Source organism: Ursus maritimus, unplaced genomic scaffold, assembly GCF_017311325.1.
Source record: "Ursus maritimus isolate PB19 unplaced genomic scaffold, ASM1731132v1 scaffold_29, whole genome shotgun sequence".
Lineage (NCBI taxonomy): Eukaryota > Metazoa > Chordata > Mammalia > Carnivora > Ursidae > Ursus > Ursus maritimus.
Genome location: NW_024425452.1, coordinates 25,935,661 through 25,952,486, shown reverse-complemented (window position 1 = coordinate 25,952,486; position 16,826 = coordinate 25,935,661). Strand labels below are relative to the sequence as shown.

Genomic DNA, 16,826 nt, shown 5'->3' with positions numbered 1-16,826 from the left:
GAGATCATACAATATGTGACTGTCCGACATACTCCAGGACCAACCTAGTTATTAAATATTGATGGAGTTTAGTTTCTCTAGAATAAAAGCGAGTGTAGATAGTAGAAGTTTTAAAATGGGGATGCCTGGGTGGCTCAGTTGGTTAAGTGTCTGCCTTCAGCTCAGGTCATGATCCCAGAGTCCTGGGATTGAGTCCCCTGTTGGTCTCCTTGCTCAGTGGGGAGCCTGCTTCTCCCTCTCCCTCTGCTATTCTCTCTGCTTGCGCTCTCTCTCTCTGACAAATAAGTAAAATCTTAAAAAAAAAGAAGAAGAAGAAGTTCTAATATGTTTTTCCATATAGCAAGTGGTCATCTTATATCCCCCTCAGGTGCTTACACCCTACTTTGAAGACCACTTCTTCAGATGCTGCATAAACAAACCTTCTGTGGCACCCTTCTTATAAGTTATTGTAATTTAGTAAAGATTGGATAGCGAAATGGGAATTCTAATAGGACTTCCAGTCTCATTCCTATGCCCTTATGTCAACCTCTGAATTTTATTATGAAACTATTCTCTATTTTAATAGACGGAGAAATTAATACTGCAGGTGAATTCTGACATTCATAAGGAATGTTTAGGGTTCACATTATACCTATAAGATTACATTTCTACTTTTTCTTTTAACTTAAATCATGGACTCTCTATTGCTATTTACTTTTTTTTTAGAAAGATTTTATTTATTTATTTGACAGAGATAGCGACAGCCAGCGAGAGAGGGAACACAAGCAGGGGGAGTGGGAGAGGATGAAGCAGGCTCCCAGCGGAGGAGCCTGATGTGGGGCTCGATCCCATAACGCCGGGATCACGCCCTGAGCCGAAGGCAGACGCTTAACCGTTGTGCCACCCAGGCGCCCCTCTATTGCTATTTAATATTTTGGAAGAGTTGGTTTAAAACTCTGGAATTTACTGGGACGCCTGGGTGCCTCAGTCGGTCAAGTGTCCAAGTCTTGATTTCAGCTCAAGTCATGATCAAAGAGTTGTGAGGTTGAGTCCTACATTGAGCTTCACACTCAGCGGGAAGTCTGCTTCTCGCGCTCTTGCTCTCTCCCTCTCCCTTCCCTGCTTGTGCTCTCTTTCTCTCTAAAATAAATAAATAAATCTTTACCCCCCCCACACACACACAAAAACTTCTGGAATTTACTAATCATGGCTGATAATGTATTCTCGATGGAATTTTGGCTGATAAAGTACAGATGCAAACATAGCATATACTAACTGTGCCTGTTGTTTTTTCAGCTTTCCTCACAGAAGTCGGTGCCGTGGATGCCCATGCTAAAATCACTGCCTCTTTGGGCTATCGTAGTTGCACATTTCTCTTACAACTGGACTTTTTATACTTTATTGACGTTATTGCCTACTTACATGAAGGAGATCCTAAGGTTCAATGTTCAAGAGGTAAGAAAAAAAAAATCATGTCCTTCTTATATAAAGAATACATTTTTAAACTACACACAGAACTTGTTTTTATCTATATAAAAGTCAGTTATTTTGTATCTTCCCTTTTACACTCACCTACTGAATTCTAGAGACTGCCTTTTTTGCTTCACAGTTGTACCTTCTTTGTTCAAGTGTGTGTTCTTGATTCAAGGTATCTTTTGGCCGGTATACCCCTTAGTCAGAAAAGTCTTAGTAGGCCCTGGTAACACGCCAGGCTATCAGATGACAAATTCAAGTGTACCCGTATTCACTTCTCCAAGGGCTGGTGGTGGGACCGCTGGCAGCTGAGAGGGAACCTGGGAGACCTGAGGCCCCTGAGCACTGGTTGCGCTGCAGCTTTATTCAGGCACTGGCAGAGCTGTGACTGCAAAGCTGTGTAAGAAGGAAGGGCCTTCCTGGGGGGCCTGGGGGGCTTTGTCGGTTCAGCATCTGCCTCCGGCTCAGGTCGTGATCCCAGAGTCCTGGGATCGAGTCCCTCGTCGGGCTCCCTGCTTAGTAGGGAGTCTGCTTCTCCCTCTCCTTCTGACCCTCCTCCCCGCTTGTGCGCCCTCTCTCTTTCTCTGTCTCAAATAAATAAGTAAAATCTTAAAAAAAAAAAAAAAAAAAAAAGGAAGAAAAAGAAGGGCCTTCCTGAAACTGCTAGTTCTTTTGAACCCATAGAATTGAGGCAGTTTCTATCATAATCTCTGTGCTGATGGGTTTTGTCTTTAAAGAGATTGAGGAAAAGCCTGAACAGAAAGAGGCAGTTTGTAAGGAAAACTGGCGGTGTTCTTGCCTTCAAAATAAAAGACAGATCAAAGACCTAAATGTAAGAGCTAAAACAATAAAACTCTTAGAAGGAATACCTCTTTGAGACCTTGGCAACGGTTTCTTATATGTAATACCAAAAGCATAAGTGACCAAAGAAAAAAGTACATAAATTAGATTTTTGATTACAAAATTTTGATTACAAAATTAAAAACTTTTGTGACTCAGAGGACACTATCAAAAATGAAAATACACACACACACACACACAAATGAAAATCCACTAAATGGGAGAAAATATTTGTAAACCAGAATCGTTTATCTTGCATTTTTATACAAAAAGGTATTTTCTTTCAAAATTCAAAGAAATGTGAATAAACTTTAAAAATAATTCTCTAGTTGTATAAAAGCCCCTTTTTATTTTTATTTTTTTAAAGATTTTATTTATTTATTTGACAGACAGCAAGAGAGGGAACACAAGCAAGGGAAGTGTGAGAGGGAGAAGCAGACTTCCTGCCAAGCAGGGAGCCCGATGTGGGGCTCGATGTGGGGCTTGATCCCAGGACCCTGGGATCATGACCTGAGCTGAAGGCAGACACTTAACCAACTGAGCCACCCAGGTGCCCCTAAAAGCCCCTTTTTAAAATGAATTCCTTTTTGATCTTTGTTCAAAATAAAGCCTGCTTGGAGAAGCATTATATTTAAAATTATAATCTCATTAATTTAAAATTTTAAAGCTCTTAATCCTTTGTTATAAGCTTGCTTTTTCATAGAAGTTTAGCTCACTTTTCTTTTTTTCCTAGTTTTTTCCAATTCTATTGTTCCTATTTCTTTTTTTTTTTAAGATTTTATTTATTTATTTTTGCAAGAGAGCGAGCACGAGTGGCAGGGGGTGGGGACAGAGGCAGAGGGAGAAGCAGACTCCCCACTGAACAGGGAGCCCGACATGGAACTCTATCCCAGGACCCTGAGATCATGACCTGAGCCAAAGGCAGATGCTTAACCAACTGAGCCACCCAGGTGCCCAATTTTGAAGATTTACAGTAGTTTGGAGAAGGTAGTTTTAGGTTTTTAGGAGAGTTTTTAACATTTGAACCTTAAGTGGAAAAATTCAGTAACTCTGATGAATTATCAGTCTTATCCCACCAGAGAACAAGACCAAGATCAGAAAATTCACTTCTCTATTTGCTTCAGTTTATTCACGTGTAGGATTCTGCCACAAATAATGATAGCTGTGATCCCGCTCTGCAGAAATCTAAATAGAATAAAATTTAAAGAGGAAATAACTCAGCTCAGTGCGAGAAAGAAACAAAAATCTTAGCTACGGCGGTAGAACTGTAAGCTTACAGCATCTGAATGTAAAGGACCACAAACTATGATGAAAAGAACTGAATGTTTTCTTAAGCACACTAAAATTTAAAATACCAACAGGTTTTGTTGTTTTGTACCATTCATGATGCTTAAATGGAATTATTACCAGATTTAAATACCACTGATAAAATATCTTTCTACCTTTTTTGTAAAACACTACCTTAGTTGTAAAATACTAGAAGGGGTACCCATCTTTCTCAGACTATAAAAACATTTGTTCTTATCAAAATTAGGCCATTTAGTTTTGGCACCCCAGGTTTATGCTGGGGAAAAGTGAGTAGAAGAAAGAAATGTCTTCTTTTTTTTTTTTCCACGTATGTGTTCTTCATTTTACAGAATTTGTGATTTCCTAAAACGCTGACCATCGAATCATTTCCTACAAAGCAAATAGCACATTTCCATGATAAATTGTTTCATATCTCGTGGTGCTTTTATTTTTTTAGGTGGCAGCTTAAAGGAAAAGAAGAGGGAAAAATAGAGGTCTGTCAGCTCACTACCTGTGTCCTCTGCTCATAGCATGTGGTAGTGCAGTGGACACTTGACCTAGATGGTGTGCATTCTAGAATAATTCATTAAGCTATACATTTGACTTATGTGGTTTTCTGTATCTGCATGTTATTTTATCATAAAAATATTTGTATAAACACAAATATAAGTATTTGTAATTATATATACTATATAACAATTTTATATAATTATAAATATATTTTTAATATTTTCTATCTTTACATTTGTATAAATATCTTTATATAAAATATAAATTATATCATTTTAAAATTTAAATATAAATTGTAAAATATAAATAAAAGCATAATTGCTTATACATAAATAGAAATATTTACAGTAATTGTAATAAACTATATGAAAATTTTATATATGATAATTTAAATATAAATATATAATACATATATAATATATAAGTATTATGTAAGTGTATATATAAATAAATAAGTGAAAATTGACCCATAACTAGTCAATAGGGAGAATCTGTAGCTAATAAGTTTGTCTTCTCTTACTGAAGCTGCACCCCAAGTTCTAAAATAACATGCAGGATTACCTTGAGCAGACTGGACTGTGTAAATACCAACAGAATATTGCTATGAATTTCCTTTTTGAATGGTAGTGGATGTGTGTATATATATATGTTGTTTTGGTTCTTCCTCCCCCCACTCCATAATTAGTTCTATGTCTTCTTATTCCTTCCAGAATGGGCTTCTATCTGCACTGCCTTATTTTGGCTGTTGGTTATGTATGATCCTGTCTGGCCAAGCTGCTGACAATTTAAGGGCAAAATGGAATTTTTCAACAATATGTGTCCGAAGAGTTTTTAGCCTTATAGGTAAGTGGAGTGAATCGGGGTTTGTTTTGGTTTACAATGATTTACTGCGCTTATAGTGCAAGGAAAAATAAAAATGATATTAGACATTTATTTTGTTCACATATTAAAACACTATGTTTTAGTGCCTGTAGTGCATTTCTGCACAAGATGGCTGGTTCTTTCTGAGCCATGCACTTTGACGGTTCATATTGATCAGATCCTATTATCTCCACCATAGTCTTATAACTATAAAAATTGGCTTGCTTTGCTGAATATCATTTCCAGAATTTTATAAATCACTGTTTCCAGTTCTGAGTTTGCAGTGAAAATAATTTTTTAAGCCTCCATCCCTTTTCTAAATGAATACATTTTCAACTTCAATCCAAAAACATTTACTGACATCATTACATTAAATGAGGAGCTATAAATCAGAGAACTCAAAGGAACCTTCAATAATCACATGTTTCAGACTGTTTTCATAAAGGTAAATTTTGAAACTCTCTAGGACAATTGCTTCCCCCCCCCCCTTTTTTTTTAAAGCTCTTGAGTAAGTAGAGACCCTAGAAGTCTCTGGTGGCTATACTTCAGAAATTACATTGTAAAAGGACCCTATTAATACAAGATAATTCTGATAATACAAACACCTTCTGAGCAGCTACTGCTGGAAGGTGCTGTCCTGTTCTATTCCTTGCTTATTTCAACTCTCAAGAAATTTTTCCACACCTGCAAATGAACTAGATCCCATTTGATTCAACCCAATTTTCTCTTTTTTGGCTTCCTGTTCACCGGCTCTGTCCAATATGGTAGCCACTATCCACATATGGCTATTTACATTTAATTGAAATTTAAAAATAAGTTCTTCAGCTGCAGGACATACAAATACAACATTTCCATCATCACAGAGAGGTATTGGATAGCAGTGCTGTAGAACAGAGAAAAAACGGCAGCCCACTCATTAAGTCCCTTCCTGTTGCGTGTATTTTGTGCTTAACTGCCTATAATAAAATACCTATATTGCTATCAATTGCTAAAACCTAGATGGAGTGTTTTTCCAGTTTTCTTCAACAGTTTATTTAGTTTATCTTCTTTGGTTATATGAATTTTAAATCTCATTCTGTATCAACTATCACTTCTCTCCAGAACTGTATTTTTCAGTCATTCTCTTCCGGTCTTTGTAGAACTTTAGCTGAGTCTTGGTCACAAGAAGATTTAATAATATTGTGTAATGATATTTTCCTTTTACTTTTACATTAGTTGCATTTTGTCTGTGCGTTTTCCAGCAGTTTTTGTTTTGTCATGAAAACTGTAATTTAAATTGAGTCTTCTATGCAGTACAGCATTTCTACAGTAGGTGGCAGTAATATCAAATCTCAGAGTTACACTATATTAAGACAGCCCAAGCAAATACTAATACTGGGGCTTCTTTTCCTGTTCATAACTTTTTAACTCCAGGAATGATTGGACCTGCGGTATTCCTGGTAGCCGCTGGATTTATAGGTTGTGATTATTCATTGGCTGTTGCATTCTTAACCATATCGACAACACTGGGAGGCTTTTGCTCTTCTGGATTTAGCATCAACCATCTGGATATCGCTCCTTCGTGAGTACTAATATAAAGATTGGCTATGATTGACTTTACATTCATTTTTTTTATTGTGGTAAAAAATATATATATAACATGAAATATACCATTTTAACCATTTCTAAATGTACAGTTCTGTGGCATTAACTACATTCAGGTGAGAAGATGGAATGCAACCATCACCACCACCCACCTCCAGAACTTTCCCATCCTCCCAAACTGAAGCTGTTCCCATTAAACACGAACTCCCCGTTCCTAACTTCCCCACAGCACCTGGCAACCTTCATTCTACTTTCTTTCTCTAGAAATTTGACTACTCTAGGAATGACTTTAAATTCTCAAACAAGGGCACCCGGGTGGCACAGTCGGTTGTGCGTCCCCTTGGTTTCAGCTCAGGTTGTGATCTCAGGGTCGTGGGATCAAGTCCCCGCACAGAGTTGGCCTAAGAGTCTTTCCTTCTCCCTCTACTCCCCCGACTCTCATTCTCTCTCAAATAAATAAAAAAATCTTTAAAAAAATAAAGATAAATTTTTTTTAAAGATTTTATTTATTTATTTGACAGAGATAGAGACAGCCAGCGAGAGAGGGAACACAAGCAGGGGGAGTGGGAGAGGAAGAAGCAGGCTCATAGCAGAGGAGCCTGATGTGGGGCTCGATCCCACAACGCTGGGATCACGCCCTGAGCCGAAGGCAGACGCTTAACCGCTGTGCCACCCAGGCGCCCCTAAAGATAAATTTTTAAACAAGATTTCAGTTTACATGATAACACATGAAATTATTTTTAAATTTAAACTTTTAACTGTCACCACCTCTGTACACAGTTTCCCATAAAAACATCACACATAACGCATGATAACTTGTGTCTGTCCACCCAGCTAGAATAGGAACTCTGAAGGCAGCTGCTGTCTTACCATCCTCAAGTCTCACCATGGTGCTTGGCACATAGTGGGCATTTAGTTGGATGGATGAATGCCCAAGATCAGACCAAGTTATTTGTCCAATTATTATCTTACCTATGTGCAAATATATTTGTCTAGCACTTGATAGCTTGCAAATCACTTTCACAAACATTACCTCATTTTATCCTTAAAGCATTCCTAATGAGATAGATATTCTTCACCCATTTTATGACTAAAGAGATTCAGATTCAGAGAAGTTAAGTGATCTGTCTTATGCCACACAGTTAATAAATGTTAGAGCCCAAACTTGAACCTAGAATTCTTACCTTTATGCCCAGAATTCTTTTTACAGCTTCTTCTCTGGATATATTCTTTGGGCCACATACTTCTAGGATTCTTTTGGGCCAGTTGACAAGTTAGAGGAGGGGACTGTGTAAATATTTTAACCCAGAAGATTTGGTGCACTCAATTTTTAATGGATATGTATTTTTGGAGAAAACGGTGGTCCTGTACCATGTTTCCCCTATCCCAAATTCTTCACACCTGGACTACCACAGAATTTTCTGGTTCCTATTAATCCTCAGTCTCCCATCCCTTCAATAAGTACCTTAAGTAATAAGTCCGAGAAGGTTCCACAGCTCAGACTATAAGTGTTCCCTGTTCTCTGCTGAGTCCTGTCTGCCACTTTGCAGTGCCTTCTACTAAAGGTTCATTCTCAGCCCCTGTGGCAGTGCTGTTTCCTCCCCACCCCTCTGCACCCTTCCCAGTTCACACCTCAGTTCTCCATTAGGCCTTTCCAGACCATTAATGCCTACTTTTTTCTCTTCCTCTTCTCAGTGCATTCCGGTTATAATTTTCTGCTGGATGCATTTATATTCACTGCCTTACCATGATTTGTAATGATTTTAAGTGTGACTCTTAATCTTTCTCATCTCCCCAATTTGAATGTAAACCTATCAGACTGAGACATGCTCTATATCCATATCACAGCTTCTGCACAAGAAGAGGCACACCCAGTCCATCCTTACTGAGTGGCTGATTTATATAACCATACCAAAGGAGTAGGAACTTCAGAGCTACATATACCCTCAATGGTGAGGAACCAAGAAATAAAACCAGCGACACTTAGGCAGTGGACCAAGAAACCATTTGATATCAAAGATAGCCTAAGCAAAAGCTCTGGGACTATAGGCACTGAGAGCACCGGGGCCAAGTCCATCTTATTGACCCCAGGCATACCAGAACCTGGCCCTGTGCTGGGTCATGGTCAGTGCTCCATCAATGGCACAAATGGAAGAATGAAAATAGCCTTTCACATTTGGTACCATGTTAAAGTCTTTCTAAAAAAATATTTGGGTATTGATTTTATTGTATGTCAATACTTTCCTTTAAAGCTCTCTCTTTACTGTTATATAATAAAATCAATTTTTATATTCACTATTAAATTTAAATACAGAATTCTCAGCCAGCATGGAAAATCCTCCACATTGTGGTCCCAATTTATCTTTATAACTTTATTCCTACCCCCCCCCCACCTGCCTCATCTAATTTGTATTCTTTGCCCCAGGTGAACTAAACTACTCTTTATATTCAAAAAATATCCCCCAGGACACACACACACACACACACACACACACACACACGCATCCTTTTCCACCTTTGGCCCTATGCTCATGCTAGTCTATATACCTGGAAACCCCACACTCTATTTGGATTCTTCTCATGTCTTGTAGTGATTAGATTCAGATAATGTATCCCTGACTAGATTCACTGGCCTGTGACCTCAGGGAATCACAGCCAGCAGCCCCTGGTAATATTAATTTTGATCACCCAGTCAAGATGTTGTAGTTTCTCCAGTAACTACTTACTTTTTCCCCGTTCAACTAATAAAGCATCTCTGGAAAATGCTTTGAGATCATACAAACATCCTCCTCATCGAGCTCCCCTCACCACCACCACTTAGATTTAGTATCTACTATTGACCCATGCCAAACCAGCGTTTACCATAGTAGCTTCAAAACAGTGGTATTTCTGCCCTGTCTTTCCCTCCACATTTATCAGTTGGCATTCTGTTGTAAGGAAGATCTTCCCTCCTCCGCCACTTTTTTATCTATCATCGGTGAGGACTCAGAGATTCCTAATTTATTTAATGAGTTATAATCCATTATTGTCGCTGTGTTTATGCCCGCCGTTATCTCAGATTTAGCCATAGGTGTCCCTTCAAGCCGGCTCTTGTAGCCTATCCACAATCCCCCCACCCCTCAATGCCCCCCACCCTGCTTCTTTTTTGACCACTTCTTTATCGATGAAACAACTAGATGTTCCAGATTCATCTTTTATCTTCCCTGCCTTGAAATATCTTGGAATTAGCGATTTCTCCAAGGAACACTGGTTCCTTTAAGTGAAGAGTGGTGTTTAGAAACCAAGGCCCTGGCAGGAGATCATATGCTTTCATTACTAAGTTACGTTGCCTGTCCTAAACCGATGTAGTTACTACTTAGAAATCACTTAAAGCATTGTCTGTTGTCAAAGTTTTATTTACAAATAGAAACCCAAGTCCGCAATTTTATCAAATTATTTGTTTTACATCTTTTGTATGCTGAATATCACATACTAGGCCTTGTTTTAACCTTTTTTAACTTTCTTATCTTTGGGATGTTGAAGTGATCCTTCAATCCTTCATAGAATTTTAAAGGTACCAGCACAGACTTGTAAATCTTTTTAGAGTGAATTGTAGGGACACCTTTCTCCACAAAGTAGCAAAAGATGAGGGCTTTAAATGTATATTACTTTTTTTTTTTTAAAGATTTTATTTATTTATTTGACAGAGATAGAGACAGCCAGCGAGAGAGGGAACACAAGCAGGGGGAGTGGGAGAGGAAGAAACAGGCTCATAGTAGAGGAGCCTGATGTGGGGCTCGATCCCATAACGCCGGGATCACGCCCTGAGCCGAAGGCAGACGCTTTAACCGCTGTGCCACCCAGGCGCCCCTAAATGTATATTACTTTTATTACGATGTTATTATTTCCTAATTCTAGTAAATGAAACTCGTTTAGTTATCTCTTCATTTCCATAATCATAACTGTTAATTAGAGAAATTGATGGGTTAAAGCTGAGTTCACATATCAGCTACATGTATATGTATTTAAAAAGCTCTAGGGGCACCTGGGTGGCACAGCAGTTAAGCGTCTGCCTTCGGCTCAGGGCGTGATCCCGGGGGTCTGGGATCGAGCCCCACATCAGGCTCTTCTGCTGGGAGCCTGCTTCTTCCTCTCCCACTCCCCCTGCTTGTGTTCCCTCTCTTGCTGGCTGTCTCTCTCTGTCAAATAAATAAATAAAATCTTTAAAAAAATAAAAAACACAAAGCTCTAACAAGTATCTGCAGGGACCACTGTCTGGCTCCGTAGAGCATGTGACTGTTGATCTCAGGGTGGTGATTCCAAGCCCCATGTTGGGTATAGAGCTTACTTAAAAAAATTTAAAAATAGGGGTACCTGGCTGGCTCAGTCAGTAGAGCATGCAATTCTTGTTCTTGGGGTCATGAATACAAGCACCTTGTTGGGCATAGAGCTTACATTAAAAAATAAAATTAAAGAAATAAATAAAAATTAAAAGTTTCTGCATAATAGTGAATTCCACAGGGTACTATGTAAATTTATATTGACAATAATATTGAGATTGAGGTTGAAAATATATTTGCTGAAATTAGGAATAAAAGGAAATAGTATATCTAAATGAGATTTTAGTCATTAAGATATTTTGTCCTCTCAACTTCTCTACTTTATACCCAAAATAATTTAAATAGACATATTTTAATATTTAGCCATACCTTATGGATATTATGTTAAGTATTTATTTTTATATATGTATTTACTTTCACATAATTCTTTCATGGAATTAACTACATTAACAATACATGACTGAATATTACTTTATCTCACTAATTTATACCTTGCTAACCTAATCATGGACCTGGGATAGAAGGACCTTCAAGACTCAGAATTCTAACAAAAGTTAAACTGCATAAGCCTACAGAGCCTATCATTCTTTAGCGTGGTTTGAATCTGGCAGTTGCTTATTTAACTAACAATGGTAACTACCTGCCTTAAACAGTAATATTTTTGTTGGTAATTAGAAATTTATAGGAACAATAACTGGTTATATACTAACTAAATAGCCACCCATTTTACAGAGAAAATGATACCTTCTTGAGTTAATTATCTTTATAGTGTTTCATATAATTAAAATCAATTTAAACTTTCAGAACCAGAAATAGATGTGATTAATTATTAAACCCATTAGCTATAATCTTGGCAGTATTTAAATTCTGAAGTTCAAACATCTTTTGTATAGTTTCACATGATTTTTATCTTTAAACTATAAGTTTACATTAATTCCACTTTAAAACGTTTTGTGTTTTTAAGGTAATGCTGAATTACGTTTTTAAAAGTATAAGGATCTGATAATCAGAATAGTAAAAATATTACACTGTATGTAAAAAGTCTATTGTGATTAAAAAAAAAAGACTCTGAATATGTCTTATCCTATCTAGCAATGTAATCATGTTTTCACATCCCAAGATTGATCATGCATGAAAGTTTTATTACAATGCCTGTCACATAGAGTGTGCTCAGTAAACATTTGTTGAAGGAATAAATCTCTGGTTTTCTTACAAGACCAAATGTCTAATGTTGAAGTGTCTACAATATACCAGAGTCCTTTGTCAAAAAAAAATCAAAACAGAGGGAAGAATTTTGTGAACCTTACAAGCTAGGAAATGCTGAGTATACTTATTGGTGAGTTAAGAAGTAAAGAAGTTTAGGGGTGCCTGGGTGGCTTAGTCAGTTAGGCGTCCGCCTTTGGCTCAGGTCATGATTCCAGGGTCCTGGAATCCCTTTCTAGGGCCCCTGCTAAGTGGGGAGTCTGCTTCTCCTTCTGCCCCTACCCCACTCGTGTTCGCACACACTCTCTCTGAAATAAGTGGGTAAAATCTAGGAAGGAAGGAAGGAAGGAAGGAAGGAAGGAAGGAAGGAAGGAAGGAAGGAAGGAAGGAAGGAAATTTCTGACACAACACAACAGAAGTAAGAACCCCTTGAAGCTGAAGGAGTAAAGGCATGAGATGTCATTTCTGAGGAACAGAGGATAGAAGAAGCCTAAGCAGACTGCTACACAGTGACCTGAAGCATGTTTTTGAGATTTCCAAAGTAGGAACAAAGACTGAATACCCAAGAAAGGATTCAAAGAAATAGCAAATAATTAAAGGACTGAAATATGTTCCTTTATGCTACGGATTAGAGAAGGAATCTGGAAGGGATTTCTCTTGAAGTGAGTTACACAAAATGACATTGTTCTGTTATGTAGTTTATAGAATGATAGAAAGTGGGAACCAGAATGGATTTACAGTAACTCCTCCCTTACTACTCAAAGTGTGGTCCACAGCCCAGGAGCACACCAGCATTACGTGGGAGCTTGTGAGAAATCGAATCTCAGGCCTCACCCCAGACTTGCTGAACTGGAAACCTGCATGTTAATGTCCTCAGGTGATTCTTGTGCCTCTTCAAGTGTGAGGCCCTGGCCTAGTCAAGTCCTGTCATTCCTACAACAAACATGTCTGGAGGAGCTGCTATACATTGAGCACACTCTACATGACACTACAAAAAATAACACCCAGCTCCTGCATGAAGGAAATTAGTCTAGTTCAGGAAATAAGCAGTAAAAAACAAAAACGAAAACAAAACAAAACAAAACAAAAAAACCTGTAATATATTATGATAATTCATTCTTTTGACAAATATTTCTCAAATGCCTGCCAATTACCAGCCATAACAGACACAGCCCTGGCCTGTATAGCTTTTTGTCTAGGGTGGTAGAAATGAAAGGCTCACACAAATAAAAAACTTTCTGAAGAAAAAATGAGAGAATACAATAGAGGGACGCCTGGGTGGCTCAGTCGGTTATGCCTCTGCCTTTGGCTCAGGTCATGATCCCAGGGTCCTGGTATCGAGTCCCACATTGGGCTCTTTGCTCAGCAGAGAGCTCGCTTCTCTCTCTGCCTGCAGCTTCCCCCTGCTTGTACGCATGCATGCTCTCTCTCTCTCTCTCTTTCTGACAAATAAATACAACCTTAAAAAAAAAAGAATACAATAGAGAGATATAATGTAGATCAAAGAGTAAGGGAAGGTCTCGCTGAAGAAATGAAATTTAAGCTAAACGTCTGAGGAATGAGTACGAAGTTAGCCAGGCAAAAAGGTAATAGTGTTCCTAAGAGAAGAATTTACGTGAGTAGAAAAAGAAATCAGTGTGTGTCTTAGTCTACTTGGGCTGCCATAACAAAGTAACATAGACTGGGTGGCTTAAACAACAGAAATTTATTTTCTCACAGTTGAAGTTCAAGATCAAGATGTCAGCATGGTTAGTTCCTTGTCAGAGAACTCTCTTTCTGGTTTGCAAATGGGCTGCTTTTTGCTCTGTGCTCAGATGGCCTTTCCCCAGTGTGTCTGCAGGCATGCACACATGTGTGCAGAGAGAGAAAGAGCTCCAGTGTCTCTCACTCTTCATATAAGGGCGCCCATACAATAGATGGGACTTGACAATAGATGAGACCTGAAGAGTAAGGAGAGATCAGGCATGATGAGTTCCAGGCGTTCTTCATGTGCGGCTGGATAGATGGATGTGCCACTTATTGGAATTGGTATACCGGAAGGAGGAGGAGTCTTGAGGGAAGATAAAAATTTCAGACGTGATAATTTTTAAATATTTGTGAAAACATCTAGAAAATAGTAGTTATAGGCAGTTGGATTTATGGATCTGGAACTCAAAAGAGCATTCTGATTGGAAATGAAAATTAGGGAATAATTATCCACATTTTGAAGTATTGAAAGATAAGAATTGCCTTGGGAGAGAGTGACAAGTGATCCCAGGACTGGATCTTGGCAAACACTTGGCACCCAAAAAGAGGGGCAACAACCAAAAAAGGAAACTAAAAAGGAGCAGTAAGAGAGATAGAAGGAGAACCAAGAATGTGTTGTCAAGAAAGCCAAGATTATCCAGTCTTCAATTCAAGAATGGGCTCCGGATAAGAGATTAAGATTTAGGAGTCAACATATGGGTAGTAGATAAAGCCATGGAATTGGATAAAATTATTCAGGAAACAGTGAAGAAAACCTTGGGAATTCATCAAGAGAAAGAAGAACGTGATGCAAGGGTAATCGGAAAGAAGCAACAGGAGAAACAGAAGGAAAATAAGTAGACATTGGGATCCCCAAAGGGAGGGCTTGATCAACAGTGTCAGACACCACAGAGAAGTCAAGTCAAGCAAGAGTGAAGATGTTCCTCTCCAGATGGAGAAATTCATTAAACATCTTGGTGAAAATGCTTCCATAGAACAAGGAGAAGGAAGCTAGGCTGCAGTGACTTAAGGAATGAATGGAAAGATAAGGAAGTGAAGACAGTCAACATAAAGCAGTGATTTCGAAAGTGTGATCCTTCACCCGTCTGCATCCAAATCATCAGGCGTGCTTGTTAAAAATAAAGCAGAATAGGGGCGCCTGGGTAGCGCAGTCGTTAAAGCGTCTGCCTTCGGCTCAGGGCGTGATCCCGGCGTTCCGGGATCGAGTCCCACATCGGGCTCCTCTGCTGGGAGCCTGCTTCTTCCTCTCTCACTCGCCTGCTGTGTTCCCTCTCTCACTGGCTGTCTCTCTGTCACATAAATAAATAAAAAATCTTTAAAAAAAAAAAATAAAAAAATAAAAAAATAAAGCAGAATAATTGACCACAGGGCTAGGGAAGGAATCTGCATTTTGTTGCTCCTCCAGGTGGTTTTCATGGACATTAAAATTTGAGAACCACTGCCAATAAACAATTATTTCGAGACCATAAACTATGAAGGGAAGGAGAAAAAGCTAAAGATGGACACATATTGATGGAAGATTGTTTGGGGTGTTTTTTAAGGTGAAAGAGACCCAGATTGTTAACATAGTGAGAAAAAAAGTCCACTAAACAATGAAAGGTTAAAGCTGAAAGAAAGAAGCGACAATTACTGGTTGGTAGAAGTGAGTGAGGGAGGAATGAAATTCAGAGCCCAAGTGGAGGGATTAGCTTTCAAGAGAGAAGAAATGAAAGGTAGTAAAGTGGGTTCAGTTACAGAAAAGTTTTGAAGTGAGTGAGATGAGAACTTGAGAAATGTAGTGATTCAAAATATGTCCACACATTCTTCAACACGTCTCCCTTTGGAAAACGGGGCCTGTTTCCCCTTCCCTTGAGTGTGGGCTGGATTTAGTGACTTGTTTCTAATGAATATGGCAAAAGTAGTGATATCTGACTAGGTCATAAAAGGCATCATAGTAGCTTCCTTGCTCTCTGTCTCTCTCAGATGACTCAACTACCATGTAGGGAGGACACTTAGGAGCCCTGTGGCAAGGCCCACATGGGGGAAATTGAGGCCATCGCCAGCAGCCACACAAGTGAGCTTAGAAGTGGATAATGCAGTCCCAGCCAGCATGACTGAGACTTCATGAGAAATTCTGAGCCAAAACCACCGAGCTAAAGCACTTCTACATTCCTGACCCACAGAACCTGTGAGATGATAAATATTTGTTGTCCATAGCTGCAAGGTTTGAAGTAATTTAGAGTGCAGCAGTAGATAACTAACTGAAAAAGCTTGACTGTTAGTCTTTGATTTCTCTGCAACATGGGACTCAGGTTCATTACTGAGACTAAGAAAGAAGATAGGTGGAGAAAAAGACTTGAGAATCATGAAAGTTTGAACTAGCTACTGGGAATTGGGCACAAAAGATGTCTAGGCTGTGTTATCTCTCAGATGGTTTTAGTTGAAGTACTAGAAATTCTAATTCAAGCTGGCTAAACAGCATAATCTATTGATTCACTTTAGTGTAAAATCCAGTGACAACATGCTGCAGGCAAGAGTTGACGTCAGCTGTCCGCTAATATTATCAAAGATTCATTTCTTTTCCACTCTGTAGCTTGCATGATATTAGTTTTATCCTAAGACTGGGTGTGCTCATTAAATCACACAATGAAATGATTGCCAGTAACTACCAGAATTGCAAGCTTCTTTACTCACATCAGTCAAGGAAGAAAAGGATCTCTTTCTCTCTCAACCGTGGAAGTAAGTCCTGGGCTTCATTTTGATTGAACCGGAGCAAGTCACATATCCACCCCTGAACCAACCCCTATGGCCAAGGGAATACCATTTGACTTTAGGACAGTTAGCACCCACCCTGAAGTTAGAGGTGAAGGAGTCAGTATCCCCCAAACCTCATGGGAATGGATGCTGAGGCCACTGGAATATCCGCTACATGAAGATGTGAACACAAAGAACTCATTTTGAAGATGAAGCAACTCGGGTACAGAAGAGTTTTGTGGCTTCCGAAGTCACCCCTAGTAAATGGCAGACCTGAGACTTGAAACCAGG

The 16,826-nt window shown here is 38.8% G+C and overlaps 1 protein-coding gene across 3 annotated transcripts in view; it reads left to right on the top strand.

Moving 5' to 3' along the window:
* The window catches only part of SLC17A5 (solute carrier family 17 member 5), a 47,506-nt gene that overhangs the window by 21,375 nt on the left and 9,305 nt on the right, over positions 1-16,826 (top strand). For all 3 annotated transcript variants that reach the window (XM_040643671.1, XM_008684835.2, XM_040643672.1), the window contains 3 exons: positions 1,276-1,434; positions 4,800-4,932; positions 6,364-6,511. In XM_040643671.1, coding sequence (XP_040499605.1) covers positions 1,276-1,434; positions 4,800-4,932; positions 6,364-6,511 — 440 coding nt within the window. The remainder of the gene's footprint in view (positions 1-1,275; positions 1,435-4,799; positions 4,933-6,363; positions 6,512-16,826) is intronic.